This window comes from Cladophialophora immunda (genome assembly GCF_000835495.1).
Source record: "Cladophialophora immunda strain CBS 83496 unplaced genomic scaffold supercont1.4, whole genome shotgun sequence".
Taxonomy (NCBI): Eukaryota; Fungi; Ascomycota; class Eurotiomycetes; order Chaetothyriales; family Herpotrichiellaceae; genus Cladophialophora; species Cladophialophora immunda.
Window position 1 is genome coordinate 4,296,879 of NW_015622544.1, and position 15,394 is coordinate 4,312,272.

General features: G+C 56.0%; 3 protein-coding genes across 3 annotated transcripts; 1 reads left to right on the forward strand and 2 right to left on the reverse strand.

Moving 5' to 3' along the window:
* Positions 1–971: 971 nt before the first annotated feature.
* PV07_07833 (uncharacterized protein) lies at positions 972–2,642 on the forward strand (the record flags this gene model as incomplete). Its single annotated transcript, XM_016394948.1, has 4 exons — positions 972–1,136; positions 1,239–2,111; positions 2,209–2,302; positions 2,422–2,642. The coding sequence occupies 4 exons, from the start codon at positions 972–974 to the stop codon at positions 2,640–2,642; spliced, it is 1,353 nt and encodes a 450-aa protein (XP_016248367.1).
* Positions 2,643–7,579: 4,937 nt separating this feature from the next.
* Positions 7,580–9,211, reverse strand: PV07_07834 (uncharacterized protein; the record flags this gene model as incomplete). The annotated part of the gene is made up of 1 exon (XM_016394949.1): positions 7,580–9,211. Exon 1 carries the CDS (start codon positions 9,047–9,049, stop codon positions 7,580–7,582), a length of 1,470 nt encoding a protein of 489 aa, XP_016248368.1. The 5' UTR covers positions 9,050–9,211.
* Positions 9,212–9,981: 770 nt separating this feature from the next.
* Positions 9,982–11,508, reverse strand: PV07_07835 (uncharacterized protein; the record flags this gene model as incomplete). Its single annotated transcript, XM_016394950.1, has 2 exons — positions 9,982–10,388; positions 10,443–11,508. The coding sequence occupies 2 exons, from the start codon at positions 11,506–11,508 to the stop codon at positions 9,982–9,984; spliced, it is 1,473 nt and encodes a 490-aa protein (XP_016248369.1).
* Positions 11,509–15,394: the final 3,886 nt, after the last annotated feature.

Genomic DNA, 15,394 nt, shown 5'->3' on the forward strand with positions numbered 1-15,394 from the left:
GGGCACGAGATATGGCGACACAGGAAGCCCGTGATGGCGGTTGTTATTTTTTGTTGCGGCCGTCCTTCATTATTCGGTCCTCTCTATGATTTCAAGGCTGCCATCTTCCTGTCCCGCCTCATGATGATGAACCATGAGGTGAGAATCCACAGGATCGACATAATTAGAACGCGCAAGCAAACACCGTAGCTCTTACGATAAATCGGCCTGCAGATGGTGAAGTACACATGCAATCCCAGGGTCTCACTTTACAGCACACAAAGTTCGTCAGATCCATGCACATCCCCACGACGACTGTGCCTTTCAGAGCTCGAATACTCTCCGGCCAGATGATAGGGTATGGAGACATCAGTTACGGGGCAGAGTATGTAGGATATGCGTCCTACCAGAGTTACATTCGACCATCCCCCATGGCCTGAGCGGAGCGACCTGGGAATCTCTTTGTCCTGGGACAATTGGGCCAGTACAGATTCCAGCCCTGGAAGGGTACACCCAGCCCTAACACCACCCCAGGGCCTCTGCATTTCTAGGAACTATGTTCTACCTCACTATGGATCCTAGATACACCCATTGGTCCAAAATGGCATTGGAGGGGAGAGTTGCCGCGCCGCCAATATTGGATTCTGGCCGGAAGTGCATACGGCGGAGCGAGTGAGGACAAAGGTCGAGTGCGAAGGCGAGAGGGCAGGTTAGGGTGTCAGCGAGCCATCTCGGTGTGTCACACAACAGACATGATAGGCTGACTCGGGCTTGCCAATCCAACAACAAGCGGCCTCGTGGACACCTCAATGGATCGGCACGGACCTGAGGAGGATGTTAGATTCTGCGCTTTTCTCTCCTGCGTATCCCGATGCTAACTCAACTGAATACAAAAACATACTATGTGGTACTACATAGTACATATCATGTGGTAACCTGGCAATTGCTGCATTCGACCCGATGAACGTCAAGTTCCATCCACAGTCGGCTCGATGTCCAAGTCAACAGAGACTGAGACTGTCATCAACCCTCAGCTGAGATACGAACCCGAAACTCGGAACCATGATGAATTGGAGCCTCCTCCAGACGGCGGCTATGGCTGGGTATGTCTGGCTTGCTGCTTCGCAATCAACTGCTTCACCTGGGGCTCTGTAGCGGTAAGTCACGACCTCCATACTCATCCAAACTCGCTCAGCTGTCTTTCTCGCATGGGTTGTGTCTAGCAGTTCAAGTAGAGCTGGCTAACGAGGGACATACAGTCTTATGGCGTCTTTCTGTCGTACTACCTGACGGTGGATGCGTTTCCCGAGTCTCGCCCTCTGGACTATGCCTTCATCGGCAGCTTCAACTTCGGGGTCGCGATGCTCGCGGCGCCCTTGGTCACACGCATAGCCCGCTCGTTCGGCATCAAACTGCCCATGTTGGCGGGAGCAGTCATCTTTGGAGGAGGGTTCATCGCGGCGTCTTTCGCCACCCGGATCTGGCATCTCTACCTCTCACAAGGAGCACTGGTCGGGCTCGGTGTCGGCTTCGTCTATGTGCCCAGCATCGCGGTTCTGTCCCAGTGGTTCGCAAGGCGACGGAGCCTCGCCAACGGCATCAGCGCGGCCGGGTCGGGGATTGGCGGCTTGATCTTCTCCTTCGCCATTGGGGCCATGATCGAACATCTCGGGATCGGATGGGCGCTGAGAATCACGGGGATCATTGCACTGTTTGCCAACCTCGTCGCCGCGGCCTTCATCCGGGACCGCAACAGCGTCATTCGTCCCAAACAGCACCCGTTCGACCGGGACCTGGTGTCGCGCGTCGAGGTTCTGTTGCTCCTCTCCTGGGCCTTCCTGAGCATGCTGGGGTACATCGCCCTGCTCTACTCGCTCTCGGACTTCTCGCTCTTCATCGGCCTGTCCCGACAACAGGCGACGCAGGTGACTGCCTTTCTGAACATGGGCACCGCGCTCGGCCGCCCGTTCATTGGCGTCGCGAGTGATCGATTCGGCCGGTTCGGGGTCGCGACGAGTCTCACCTTTGTCTGCGGTCTCTCGTGCCTGGTGATCTGGATCCCGGCCACTTCGTTCGGGGTCACGGTGTTTTTTGGAATCCTGAGTGGCGGAATCCTGGGAGTGTTTTGGATGGTACGCTTTGGAACTGTCTGCCACTGTCAAACCCCTGTCACTTTCTGTGTGCTATTGATCAATCCCTGACTGACCGCCCGACTGACTATCTGTCTAGACAATCGGCCCTCTCTGCGTCGAAGTGGCCGGACTGAAACAGCTCCCTTCGCTCCTCTCGCTCTCTTGGCTATCCACCGTGCTGCCGACGACATGTGCGTCCTCGTCATTTCTCCTCACCTGTCTCTGCTTTCCAACCCAGGCTACAGGTGTAGTTAGTACACGTCTATGTCTGTCTGTCTATACTAACATGACGTTTCTCCACCCCTCAAAGTCTCCGAAGTCATCGCCCTCTACCTCCGTCGCCCAGGCCACGCCCGGCCGTACCTCTACACGCAAATATTCTGCGGAGTGAGCTACATCTGCGCGAGTTTCTGTCTCTGGGGGGTGCGGGTTCTGTGCCGGAGACCAGGGGGTCCTGCGGGACGGAGGAAGGAAGAAAGGACCGGACGGCCGGTGAGCATTGGGCTGGCTGAGACCTCGACAACAGGTTGAAAGTAAAATATGCCAAAGGTGAGGTCCTCGGAATGCTCAGAGAGGGGGGGGGGGCTAGTGCTTCGAGTCTTGAATTGACGATTTTTTTGTATAAAATGTCAATTACTAAGTACTAAGTACTAAGTGCTATGTAGCTGTACAAAGTCGTTGGTTCCCTTGTAGAGCTCTACTTTGTGGTCTGGTCTCTCAGAGACGGCTGGATTCCTGGGTAGACATACAACCGACTGGCAGACACGCACGCTGACAGAAATCAAACACCAAAGGAATACTTCATGGACTTTTTCACCCGGACGACATCCCTCGCCACATCGCTGCTGGCGTGATCCTCCTCCATCGCGGCGGCGGGTTTCGATTTCGTCGGAGGCGTGCTGCTCTTGTCTCGGTTGTTACTACCTCCTCCTACTCCGCCTTGTTGTTGTGGCTGCTGTCTCCTCGTGTGATGGAGTCTCATGGCCCGCCCCATCTGTCCCGCCAGCCAGGGGATCTGGTCCGGGCGGAGCAAGGATCCCAGCCTGCGCGGCTCCTTCCGCAGGCCGGTCAGGTCGAGAGGTTCGGCCGTCAGGCCCAGGACAAAGGCCATGGGTCCGAGGATGTTGTAGCCGCCCATGCAGAGGTTCTGGCGCTTGCGCTCGTCGGCGGTCAGGGGCACGACGTTGTGTTCGCGCGCGTACGCCCGGGCCACGGGACTGGACGGGTGCGAGTAAGGGTCCTTGCCCGGCGCCGGCCACGGGTACTCGATGGCCGCGGTGTCGGAGAGCTCGTGGATCGAGCCCGGGTCGGTGCGGTTGCCCAGGTGGAACGGGACGGCGGCGCAGATCTCGTCGACGCAACCCCGCAGCGTCTCCTCGGCGGGGGTCCTCCACGCGTCCGAGTCCGCGAGCAGCACGTCGTTCTCGCGCGGCGTGTCGCGCACCGTCTGGTCCGCGCCGAGCGTCATCCGGAGCAGGATCAGCCGGTAGCTGTTGTACGCGTGCCACACGCCCGCGATCTGGACGGACGGGTAGACGTTGCAGAAATCGCCGTGGAGCCCGGCCCGCCGGACGGAGGCCGGGATCTCGTCGGCCGCCAGGCGCACGGGCGCGTAGGACGGGGACTGCGCGGCGGCCCAGAGCTGCAGTCGCTGGTCGATGGCCGCCGCGGTCCTCCGGAACGACGCGATGATGCCGAGGTCCCTTGCGGTCAGCACCCTCTGGCCCTTCGCGAACCCGGCCTGCAGGGTGGATTTGTATTGCTCGAACAGAGCCTGCATGTTGGCGAGGTCGATGGCGATCTTGTCGAGGTCACTGGCCGGGTTGTGCGGCATGGGGCCCTCGTCCTCCCACACCGCCGGGTCGATCTGGACCGGCTGGCGAGTCCGGATGGCCTCGGAGACCATGGTGCTGCGCACCTCTTGCAGGAGCCGCTTGGAGGCCATGTCGCGGAAGCCTTTGCTCTTTCTGTAGTTGACCACGGCGTATGCGCCTCTCTGGTGGCTTCCGTCGACCTTGGCCATCTTGCGATGGGCAATCAGCGCTTCCCGGAACTGCAGGGCGATGATGGCGATCAAGGTCGTGTCAGACTCGCATCCCTCGGGGGTCCGCAGGGTGTCCTTCAAGAGGCCGATGGCGCGGCCGTAGTACTGTCTCGACAGCGCCGAATCCGGTGGCCGGCCGCGCCACATCGACAGCATGGTGGCCGTGAGAGAAGCCGTGGCGACCGACAGCAGAGAATCCAGGTCAGTCGGCTGATAATACGGGATCAGATGCTCGAACAAGCCTCGCGACGACTGCACGCCCCGCCCACCCATCATGTAGTTGTGGGAGAAGAAACACAGCGAGACAAAGTTCTCGTCCTCGCCGAGATGGGGCACTACGGCATTGGAGTATTCGCTGTAGTCGGCGTCGGCGTCGGCGGCTCTGTCGTCGGCGGCTTGGAATAGCTGTATCACTGCCTCGGTCTCGTCTCTGAACTGTATGCCCGGGGGGTCTGGCACACCGGGACACAGCACCCTCCTCTTCAAGCAGTTCTTACACAGTGGTCGGCCCAGGTCACACTTGACTCTTCTCCGTTTGCAAGTTGCGCACCCGCGGGAGGGGCCGGCGTAGACCATTTTCGAAAGAGATCTTGTATCTAGCGAGTCACTATCAGTATCTTCAGCCTGCCTGCTCTACTGAACATATCCAGGACCGAGAGCGCGGGAGGGCCACCGGATAAGGCTGTCGACAAACACGAGCCTGAATCGGTGCGAGTCATCGCCGTCGTCGACGAACACCGGCTGACAGCTGTGGAGGGTGTCATAGGGTGGGAGGTGATAGGATTGCGGTTGTCGCCAAAGAAGCTTCTGTGCTTGGGGTTTAGCATGAAGCCAGTCACCAGCCCTGGCCAGTCGGAGAAGTTGCAATCGCACATCTCCTCGCTTCTGGAGAACCAGTCGAATGCAACACCCGGGGCCTGAATGGACGGGCCAATTCCGAATACGAGTGGCAGGTCGCATCGTATATATGCTACTCTTGCCCAGTGCAAGGCTCTTTGGTCGATGCGTAGACAGAATGTACTGTCTGAGTCGAAGATGTGTCGTGGCCGACTGGAATACGATATTTCGATTGGGAGCTAGATAAGATGTACCAGAAGTGGGAAACAAAGCCACGGAATGAACATATTCGACATGAGATTCTCTCTCTTCGCACGACACGGCAGTCTCATTGTGCGCGCACTCTCTTCAACAGAGGGATCTTTTCCCAGAGATCCTTCGTGAGACACCGCCAGGCTTGTACTTTCTCAGGATCTTCGACGACTCCAGCTTCTCTTACTCGTCCAGGCGCGTAACTCCTCCCTTTGACTCGCTCGAGCTCTGGCTGGTTTTGGGTTGACCGATGGGGTCCCGGGCCACAACATCCCCAAACCTGTCCACGGTCAAGCCCGCACGGGCCGGACGCTTGAACCCGGCCTCGACCTGCCTCTCGTAACTGACGAGCCTCAACCTCTCGCTCTCTGCGGGGGTCAGCTTCAAGTACGTCTCGACGCCGATGGCGTGGACCGCAAGGCAAAGCCACACGGACATGCCAAACGTCAGGTGGAACGAGGCCGTGACGAACTCGGGGCCGAGCCCGTGCACGTTGGCCTTGATGACCACGGGCGCGCTCGAGTTCGCCGCCGTGCACTCCGGGTACAGGTACGGGGTGGGATTGCCGGCCCCGGCCGGGGCGCCGTACAGGGTGTACTGCTTCCAGATGTCCCCGCAGGTCTGCACGTCGTACCAGTGGCCCTGCTGGTGTTGGGCGACGAAGGTGTTGGCGGCCATCTGGACCAGGCGCACCGAGATGACGCTCCCCGCGTACACCCAGGTCCGGATCATCCAAGCGCGGTGTTGGTCGATCTGCAGGCGCTTGATGTTGACGTACGCCAGCACCACGGAGACCGTGGTCATGGTTCCCAGGAGGCCGAGGCCGGCTTGTGTGGACGGCGATCCCCCTCCGGCGATGGGGATGACCATGAATGCCCCAGAGTTGGCGGTCAACAACAGAAGAATAATCGTGTAGCCGTTGAGCCTGTGGAAGAGCAGGAGTTTGTACCTGATCGCCGGCACAAATTGGAAGCACACCAGGAAGCCTGCCGGGAGGATGCAGCCGAGGTGAAGGATGATCCCGATCCGCTTGTACCCTGACTGATAGTGGATGGCGTCCCCAGGAATGGTTTTCTGTGTGTTATGTACTGTCAGTCACAATAGGAAGCATGTGCGAAGGACTTCCTTGGTCCAGGCAGCACTGTACCTTCAAGAAGATGCCGTCAATGTTCAAGTATTGGAACCGAGCGAGTACAAACCCCATGAGGGCCCCGACAAGTATGACGAAGAGTATAAAATTGTACCCCCTCTTGAAGCCGAGGGGGTGGTATATCCGCTGCCCAAACTTGAGCCAGCGCTGCCCAGCTGTAGTCCGGGGAACGTGCTCTGAGGATTTGTGCACGTCAGGAGGCACTGACATTTTGAATGGGGATTCCGGTCGGCGAACTGCGACGGACGAGGGAAGAACGGTGGTAGTATATAGTGCGCCAGCGTGAATGATGCTTGGTGGGAGGGTCGGACTGCTCAGCTTGTGTGTATTGTGTGTTGGGCAGGCCATCCAAACGTCCTCTGCTGGACGGCATGGACACGACTTTATAGACGAACGGTATCACCCAGGAGATCTGCAAGTCGTAGGTTCTCGCAAACCAGTCTGAAAACAGAAAGCCTGGCTACAGGAAGCTGGCATAGACACGTATTCGTGAACGCCCTTCCACCCACTACCTAGGACACGGCTCTCGCAGCAGCACATGGTGGCCGATAGAAAGCCTAGCGAAGCCTCATAAACCTTGCTTGCTAGACCATGCAGCTCCCGACGAGCGAGAATAGAGAAATCGAGCACCGCCTATAGGGCTGAGTTGCTGGTTTGCTGATCGCGACAGAAACCAGCAAGGCAGCAGGGAGAGCAGACCAAGGAGACTGCATTATCTCTGTGGTGGAGCAATCGGCCCTAAACTGCTTCCACTCGAGTTTGCGAAGCGAGTCTTGATCCGGACTTGCTTCTCGGGCTTCTCTGTGTAAGCGACGCCTAAGCTGCTTTCGCTCGACTTTGCGAGACTATACTCGATGAGGAAGGATCCTCGGTGTTCGGTATTGCCATGGATCTATCTCTTCGTCACAGAGATGTGATGGTGGGTCTATACATTGCACGGTCAGGAATCCTGCCTCGAAGCAGCCCTCGCGAACATGCTATAGATGAGTTCGGTCATACGTCCGACAATCAGCGCGCCGCCACAAAGCCCTGATAGACTCGAGCGGGAAAGCCTCGTATACAGCTCTTTCCTCCGCTCTCGAGAACTATCAATCCTATCATGCGCTTAGACAAAGTGAATGATCATACAGTATGCTGGAAACCTCCGCCCCCCGTTGCCATCGTAGCACATACAAATCGTGATCGTCAACCTTGCGTCTCCGCTCTTCGCTCAAGCCACGTACGGCCCCTTGTCATATGATATGGAGGCGCGGGTTCAGTCGCAATGTACGTCGTTGAGCCGCTTCCCGTCGATCCCGAGTATCTGTGAAGGGGGATTCTTGCTGCGGATGTATCAAGATGTTTGATGGGTCTCGCGGCCTCCTCAGCTGGGACGACGACATGCTTGTCTGCGTCTTGAAAGGCAGGTAGAATCCCCGGACTATGCAAAGACTCGGTATCTTCAGTTGCAGATGAATTCCAATCGGTCGCTGACGAGAGCGCCCCATTCGTGCTCTGTGATGACGAAAACGATGCCATGATTGGCAGTGGCTTTCTGCGAGGAATTTGATGTGGCTGGTTCGACGCCCGTAGGGGAGAACTTGCCACAGGATTTGACACGTTCACTGCAGGAGGTTTCACTATTGTGGTGGCCAACATCGGTCTCAAAGCATCATTGTACTGTCCGTATGGAATGGGATAGCTGTCAGTAGCATCTGAAGTTTGATCTTCACCGGTGACTTTCGTTGCTGCCGATGACGCTTTAGAGGACTCGCTGGGATCAAAATTGGACTTGGATGCATCCCCATTTTGGATTGTTCGCTCTCGATGGATATGACCCTGTGTTGTGGCCAGTGCAATTTCAGTACCGTGTCCCCAGATCTCCGCAGCCTCAACTGCCAACGATACTCGGTAGTCCAGGCCGTTGTGTTGGTCGGTCGTTGCAGCCTCCAAGGCGGCGTCGTGGTCAAGTGCTCGACCGATTCTTTGCAGATAATCTTTCGGTGGTGCAAAGCCATTAATGGGTGTTCCCGTGCCTTTTCTTTGGTAGGATTGGGCTGGATTTGCCTCTTCCGCACGAGAACGCTCAGGGTACCCAGCTCCGAGTAAAGATCCAGCTGGTGGTTTGGATTCGCCCTGGATATCTCGTTGTTTGCCCTTGCCAATGCATTCTGATCCTCCCTCGAGAGAGTGTAGAGTATTATGGGCTGCACTCCTTCTCCTTCGGTTCAAAAATTCGCTGAGTTCCGGGGATGATTGTGGCGTCGGTGATTTGCAGTTTTCGCACGAAGACAGGATTTCCATGGCATCATTCAGAGATTGCGTGGCGACTAACATCTGTTGGGAGTGCGCTGTAGTCGCAGGTAAGTCTGAGGTCAACCCTTTCAGTCGTCGCAGGAAGGACGGATCAGGAAACCATCTCGGACGAACGTCAACGCTTTCGAGGGCAGGCTCTGGCCAGTGGAAGGCAGCATCGATAGCGTTTTTGGTGGTTTGGATTGCATTGTCGACGCAATATTTTTGGTATGGACTCAGGTCCGCCGACAGCCGCGATCGCAGGTTGCTAACGATGGAAGCTCGCTCATTTGCCTCGAGCACCGTGTCAATGTGCATGTCAGGGAATTCACCAGCTGCGCAGATACCGGAGCGGGCGACAGATGATCCTCTCGGGGACATGTGCCTCGTATCCCAATTGCCAGGATCGAATAGGTCAGTCAGTTCCAGCTTCTCGGTAGTGACAGAGCCTCATTTCCGGGTGGCTGGACCATTCAGGCAATCTGCACAATAGTGGACGTGGCTGATAACCACACCGGCTCTACTGGCACTCGTAGCTCGAAGCCCCTCTCGAATGCATGAATCTGCAGCTACACATCAAACGGTCGTAGCCCAGGAAACTGACATCGCGCTGGGCGAGTGTCCGAGGGCAACGAGGCATACCTCGTACTTGTGCTTCGTTCGATTTTGGCCCCAGCCGCAGGCGCTCAGGCTCTGCCGTTGGCGCCAATAGTGACGCATCTGGGGGCTGCGAACCTGGTCGACGCCTTGTCGACGTTACATCCGAGCTGCAGGGGCCATGCCGTGTTCATCGACTCAACCCCATGGGCTGGGGTTCGACGGTTCTGTATCACCACAATCAACCCTCGCCCAGGTACGGTGGGTACGTCAAGGGTAGCGGGCCAATGGTCGACAAATGTCCATAGAGACCGAACAGCAACAAACGCCCTGGTTGATGTCGAAACTGTATGTACCGGCCGAGTGCCGTCCATCACAGGCTGCGGCGTACTTGACTGGTCCGCTAACCCTCGTCGAGCACCCAAGCGACTGAGAGCGTCCAGTGCCATGAGGCTGAATCACATTCTCGCTAACCGAGGGCACTAGCCCCTCTATCCCTGGGATATTCTCAACGTTACTCAGGTACCCCCTGCAGTAGTGGAACACCCCTAGTCACGAATATCACGCCAAGGCGGAATGGACCTGCCGGAAGATAAGGGAGAACGTTCATATGACCGCAGCCCGACCTCCTCTATACAAGCCACATGTAGGCCGCTCCAACATGAGAAATTACACACTTGTGAGGACTCCGCACCCCCCGAGAGAGCCCCCGAGGGCTAAAACCAGCCCTCCCTGGACAACCGAGGCTCGATCAGGTGCAATGGAGACGCAAGCGAACGTGCCTCTTCGTCAGTCACCTTGTACAGTCCTGGCAGGACAGCAACCTTGCCTGGACCATTCTGGGGTACCCCTCCCCTGTTGCTAGCCTCCCACTGCCACCGGAACGAAGCGGGCTGCGAAAACAACATGACCCCTAAGTCGCTGGCTCGTTGCATTATGCCCACCATGCTTCGGAAGCGAGTATTATCCGCTGATCGAGCCCATGGCTCGAAAGCAACGCATAACTTTTCCGCGGCGGCATTGATTCTTTGATCACGCTCTGTAAGATATTCCTCGTCATGCTGCGGCTCTTGCCTCAGGTAGGCCGAGAGGACTCGCCAGTGGGCTAAAGCCTGTGCGAACCCTGTCCGTCTCTTGTCAGCCACGCGAATTCGTCTCAAGCCATGATTTCTCTTACCTGGGTTTTCCGGCGCAGTTTTCAAAGAAGATTGCAACATCATCATATCTCTGGGCAAGAAGGAGTCGTTTGAGTTCTTCGTAAAGTCAATCCGGGACAGGATCAGGTTGGCAATACAATGTTTGATCAACGAGGTAGGTCTGCGAGATGTTCGGATGAGGTTCGATGCCGAGTCAGGCAGATGACTACAGTCCAAGTCTCGCATTTCCGATGCAGCTGTATGGCTAATAGACACATTGGTTGCATCTCGGTAGAAATTCTCGACGTGCATCTCAATTTGATCCAGGGTGCGGCTGGCCATATTGCGCACAGCCTGATCGGACTCGGATTGTGGCAGGTGTTTTTCCCATGCCCGTGTTTCCACCACGACCACGTCTTCATTGCTGGGGCTTGGATCAGGATGCCTTTTCCCAGACCGGGCAGCTGAGCCAGCACCGGGAAGGATTTCAGACGCTTTTCTTTTGCGCCTCCGATAAAAGAGAAATGCCGCCAGGCCGACGAGGACAGCACCTCCAATCCCGCATCCCACTGCCGCTCCTGCCAGATCAGCGGTGCTGTAGCCCTTGCTTATTGTGGGCAGTTCGGTTTGTGTTGGTTGGCCAGCGGGCACAGAAAGTGGAGAGCTTGGTGCCGTCGCAAAGGAAGCCGTGGAATTCGACGATGACGTAGAGCTGGAAGTTATCGAATATAATGTCGTGGTGGTTTGCGACACAAACGAAGTGGGACTTGGAGAAGATGCGCTGCTCGTTGCCTCTGCTGGTGCCGCGGCAGGGTTGGCAGTAATGGTGGCGGTAATTGGTATCTGAGCACCAGCGGTATCGTAAACCGTGAAGGTGGCATCAGCAGAGAAGGGTCCTTTCTCTACTGACAGTGGAACTGAGAAGGTGGCCGTAAGAGTGGCATTTCCTTGCACATTCGTTGCTGCATAGGGGGACAATGGAGCCCAGACGACGGCAGTCGGTGTGCCAGCAATGGTTATTGAGGCTTGGACAGTGGTTCCGGCCACTATTGCCAGACTTGGAGGTACAGTTACTGTAGCAGTGGCTGTGTAGGGGATGGTTGCCATGCTAGCCAACGCACTCAAGCAATAATAACTCCCGACAATGGTGATGGAACACTGGTTCCGAGAGAGTGGAATAAAACAGAGTGTTGAAAAGGGAAGGAAAGGAAAGAAATGCTTCTGTAGCAGCTCATGGAAGGCTTAGATCGTCGCACCTCCCTGGGACGAAACATGGCCGCCGCTTTCCGCTAGTACGAGTACTTCACGGACATGTTCCTCGAGAGGAATACGAGCAAGTCGGACCAAATCTGCCTCGCCGCCAGGCTAAGGCAAGGCTAGGGGAGAGAGAAGAGCGGCAGAGAATCACTAGCATTTCTCCACCTTGATAGGCGCTCACACAGCTGAAACAGAACAGGGGTATGTGCAGGGCAACGGACATATTAGCGCCTAGGAATTGGACTATCGACGGTTCGTTGAGCAAGGCACGGGATGCGGATTCAAAACTCCTACTCACACACCAAGTATCGCTTTGTTTCGATCCACGGCTTCCTTGCAATAGACTCAAAGAAGCCTCTGGGCCTGTCCTGCCGAAGAAATGGAGTCAACACCAGATGTGATCGTTGGAATTGATTTTGGGATGACCAGTACAGGCGTCGCGTATTCGGCCGGCCCTGAATGGACGAGGCCTGAGACGATTCAGAACTGGCCTGGGAATCTTAGAGGAGGCATCGCAGACAAGGTCGACTCGAAAATCGCCTATGATTCGAATGGCGAGATTGTATCCTGGGGTTTTATGGTTGACACCTGCCGCGTCGGTGACAACTTTCGAGTCGAGGAGCTCTTCAAGCTTTACCTGGATCCTGATTTCAGGGATCCATATGAGGGCGCGCCTTCAGTTCGAGAAGCCCAAAGATGGTTCACCGACTATCTGTCGTGTCTCTATCAAGCGGTTGAGCGCCATCTGCGGGATACCATCCCCCGATACGAGTCAAAAAGTGTCGAGTTCCGATTCAGCGTTCCCACAACCTGGAAAAATCCAGCTATGATCGCCGAGACGAAGCAACTCATTCACAACGCAGGATTCGGGCGGCGCAATCCAAGGGAAACAGTCGAGGTCAGTCTGACAGAAGCAGAAGCGGCTGCCGTGTACGCATCAAAGCAGCAATATTCTCCCGGGGACGTGTTTTTGGTGTGTGATGCTGGTGGAGGTACATCTGATGTCAATATTCTGAAAGTCCTGGCCTCAGGGATAGGAGAGACCGAGCTCGAACCCCTGTCATGGGTAGAAGGCCGGGCTATCGGTTCGACATTGATTGATTACCGTATGGAGAAGCTGATCATTGAGCGTCTGAAGCCGATTCGTGAACAGCTGGCGCTGGATCCGGAGACCGCGGCGTACCGAATGCTGAGAGAAAGCTCGAGGTTTGAAAGCTTCAAATGCAACCTGGGTGACGAGGCCATGGACTTGCCCTCGCTTAGGCTACCGATCCCCGGGTTGCCCTTTGGGACAAATATCGAATCCGCCCACGTCGAGGACTCACAGATGATAATCACAAAGCAAGAAGTCCAGGCAATCTTTGACGACCAGGTCGAGAGACTTGCCGATTTGATTGACGAGCAACTGATCCACCTGCAAAGCACAAAACCTGCCGAGAATATCACTTATATGGTGTTGTCTGGCGGTCTTGGGAGTTCGCCATACCTTCAGAAAAGACTCATGGCTCGCTACAAGGGCGGAACAAGTCAGTCGCCGAATGCGAAAGATCTGCAAATCCTCCGGGTCCCCAAGCCCCAACTGGCAGTTTGCCACGGACTGGTCCTGGATCGAGTGCAGCAGATCAAATCAAACCGGTCTGTGTACAAGGAAAGATACTGTCGAAACTCATACGGGGTCGTGGTGAGGCGAGAATACGACCCGAGGTACCATCTTGGCCAACCCGTCATCATTGATCCCAGGGACAAGAAGATATGGGTGGAGAAGCAGATAGACTGGTTCGTTGTAAAGGTACGTCTGGATAGCGATATCCCACCGAGAATAAGCGTCGAAGCTGGAAGCTGAGAGCCGAACAGGGCCAGAAGGTCTCAGTACAGAACGGCATCAAGCAACGGTATTCGATGAAAATCCAGCCGGGAAGCGAACATGTCCCTTGGCAATCGCAGATTGTCATGTCGAGTCTGCCGCCAGAGCAACTTCCCAGCAGCCTGAACAATTCCGGAGCACAGCTCGTGTGCAAGGTCGAGTCTCAGCTCCCACAAGACATGAAAAGGAAGAACCGGCACTGGTATAACGTCGGTCCCGAGTACCTCCGTGCCGACTTCGACATGCAGGTGCTGATCGGACCAGCTGATCTGAAGTTCCAGACCCTCGGTCGAGATGGTGTTATGAGTAGGGGTCACGAGAGCATCGACGTGGAATGGGTTTCGTCCACCAGGGAGGCGAGTCAACCGGTCATGGCCGAGTTGGAGGGAGCTGATAGCCCTCACATTGCGCAGAAGGGCCAGCGATGGACCCAGCTCAAGTTTGTCAATCGGTGATGAGCTTGGACCGGGTGGTGGGAATACCTGTGTCGTTGCTGCCGACGCGGATAACCTTGATATGTCTGCCAATGAGATCTGGGTGACTATTTCCTCTGCCACATTCCGCGTTCATGATCCCAGCACTCTGTGCTTTTGGTCTTCTAGGCCTGGTTCAACCACTTCCGTCTGTCTGTCAGTTTGGCGCTGGCTCTTCGAAAGAGCGCAATAATTCCGCAACGGTTCCAGGTGAAGTCGGCTGGTTGTGATTGCTAAGAGGCTAGCCATCGAGAGATCACTATATCTTCGCCACTGCAGATACCGGAGTGTTATCTGCATTCCCCTTTCGAGGAGATGGCGTTCCCTGTTCATCGGTCAATGACCGATAGCAGCCCAACCTTAGAAGGCTTAAACTAGGGATAGAGCCGAAATACGCGGACCGGGGCATTAAGTGCGACATGATTGGACAGCCTGGTCCAAATCTCCCGGTCCCACTTCCCCATGGACGGCGATAGACGATATGCCAATCTATATGGGGTAATCAAGGTCGTCAGGGTATCTATGAAGACGTACGGTCCAGATCTGCTTACCGAGCGTGGTGATTATTCGAAGATGTCCAGGAAGACATAAATACTTCTTGCATTGTCGCGAGGAGGTCTCTACCCCTCTATCTCGCAGTCAACACAGATAGAACAACTTGACGCTGTCGAGAGAGCCAAGGCCACGATGAGTGACAGCAGTGCAATCGCAGAGATAGGAGTGCAGGCAGACCTCCCTCCTGGGACTGTCTTGCTTCATGACCGTGAGTTCCTCACAAACTACCCCGGGAGTCCTTTCCATCACCAGCTGACTATTCCCTCTCTGCCGCACAAAGTACAGAAATCGTCGTCAGAGATCGTCCTCCATCCTGTCCCAACAGCTGATCCAAACGATCCCTTGGTGAGTTTGTACCAACCCTCACACCTCCACGCGCTCTGCTCACTTTTGTTGAAGAACTGGTCCAAATGGCGCAAGGCGCTCAATTTCGCATTGGCCAACGTCTTCGTCCTCTTCACCTTCGTACTCCTGGATATCTCCTCGGTTGCGTACGGCCCATACACGGTAGAGCTGCACATTACATACTCCACCTTCACAATCGCGTCGGCCGTCGGCTTTGCAGGTCTCGCCATTGGGTGTGTGCTTTTCATCCCGTTTGTCCACAAATATGGCCGCCGGCCAATATACCTCCTGAGCTGCGCCGTGCAGTTTGCCTCGGCAGTATGGTCGGCCAAGATGAACACGCGCGGCGAAATGATCGCTGTGAGCCTGATATCCGGTCTCGGAGGCGCCCTCAGCGAAACGCTCGTCCAGGTTACCATTGCCGATCTGTTCTTCGTGCATCAGCATGCCACCATGAGTGCCATCTTCTTGCTCGTGCAGGCCGCAGGCTCCTTCCTAG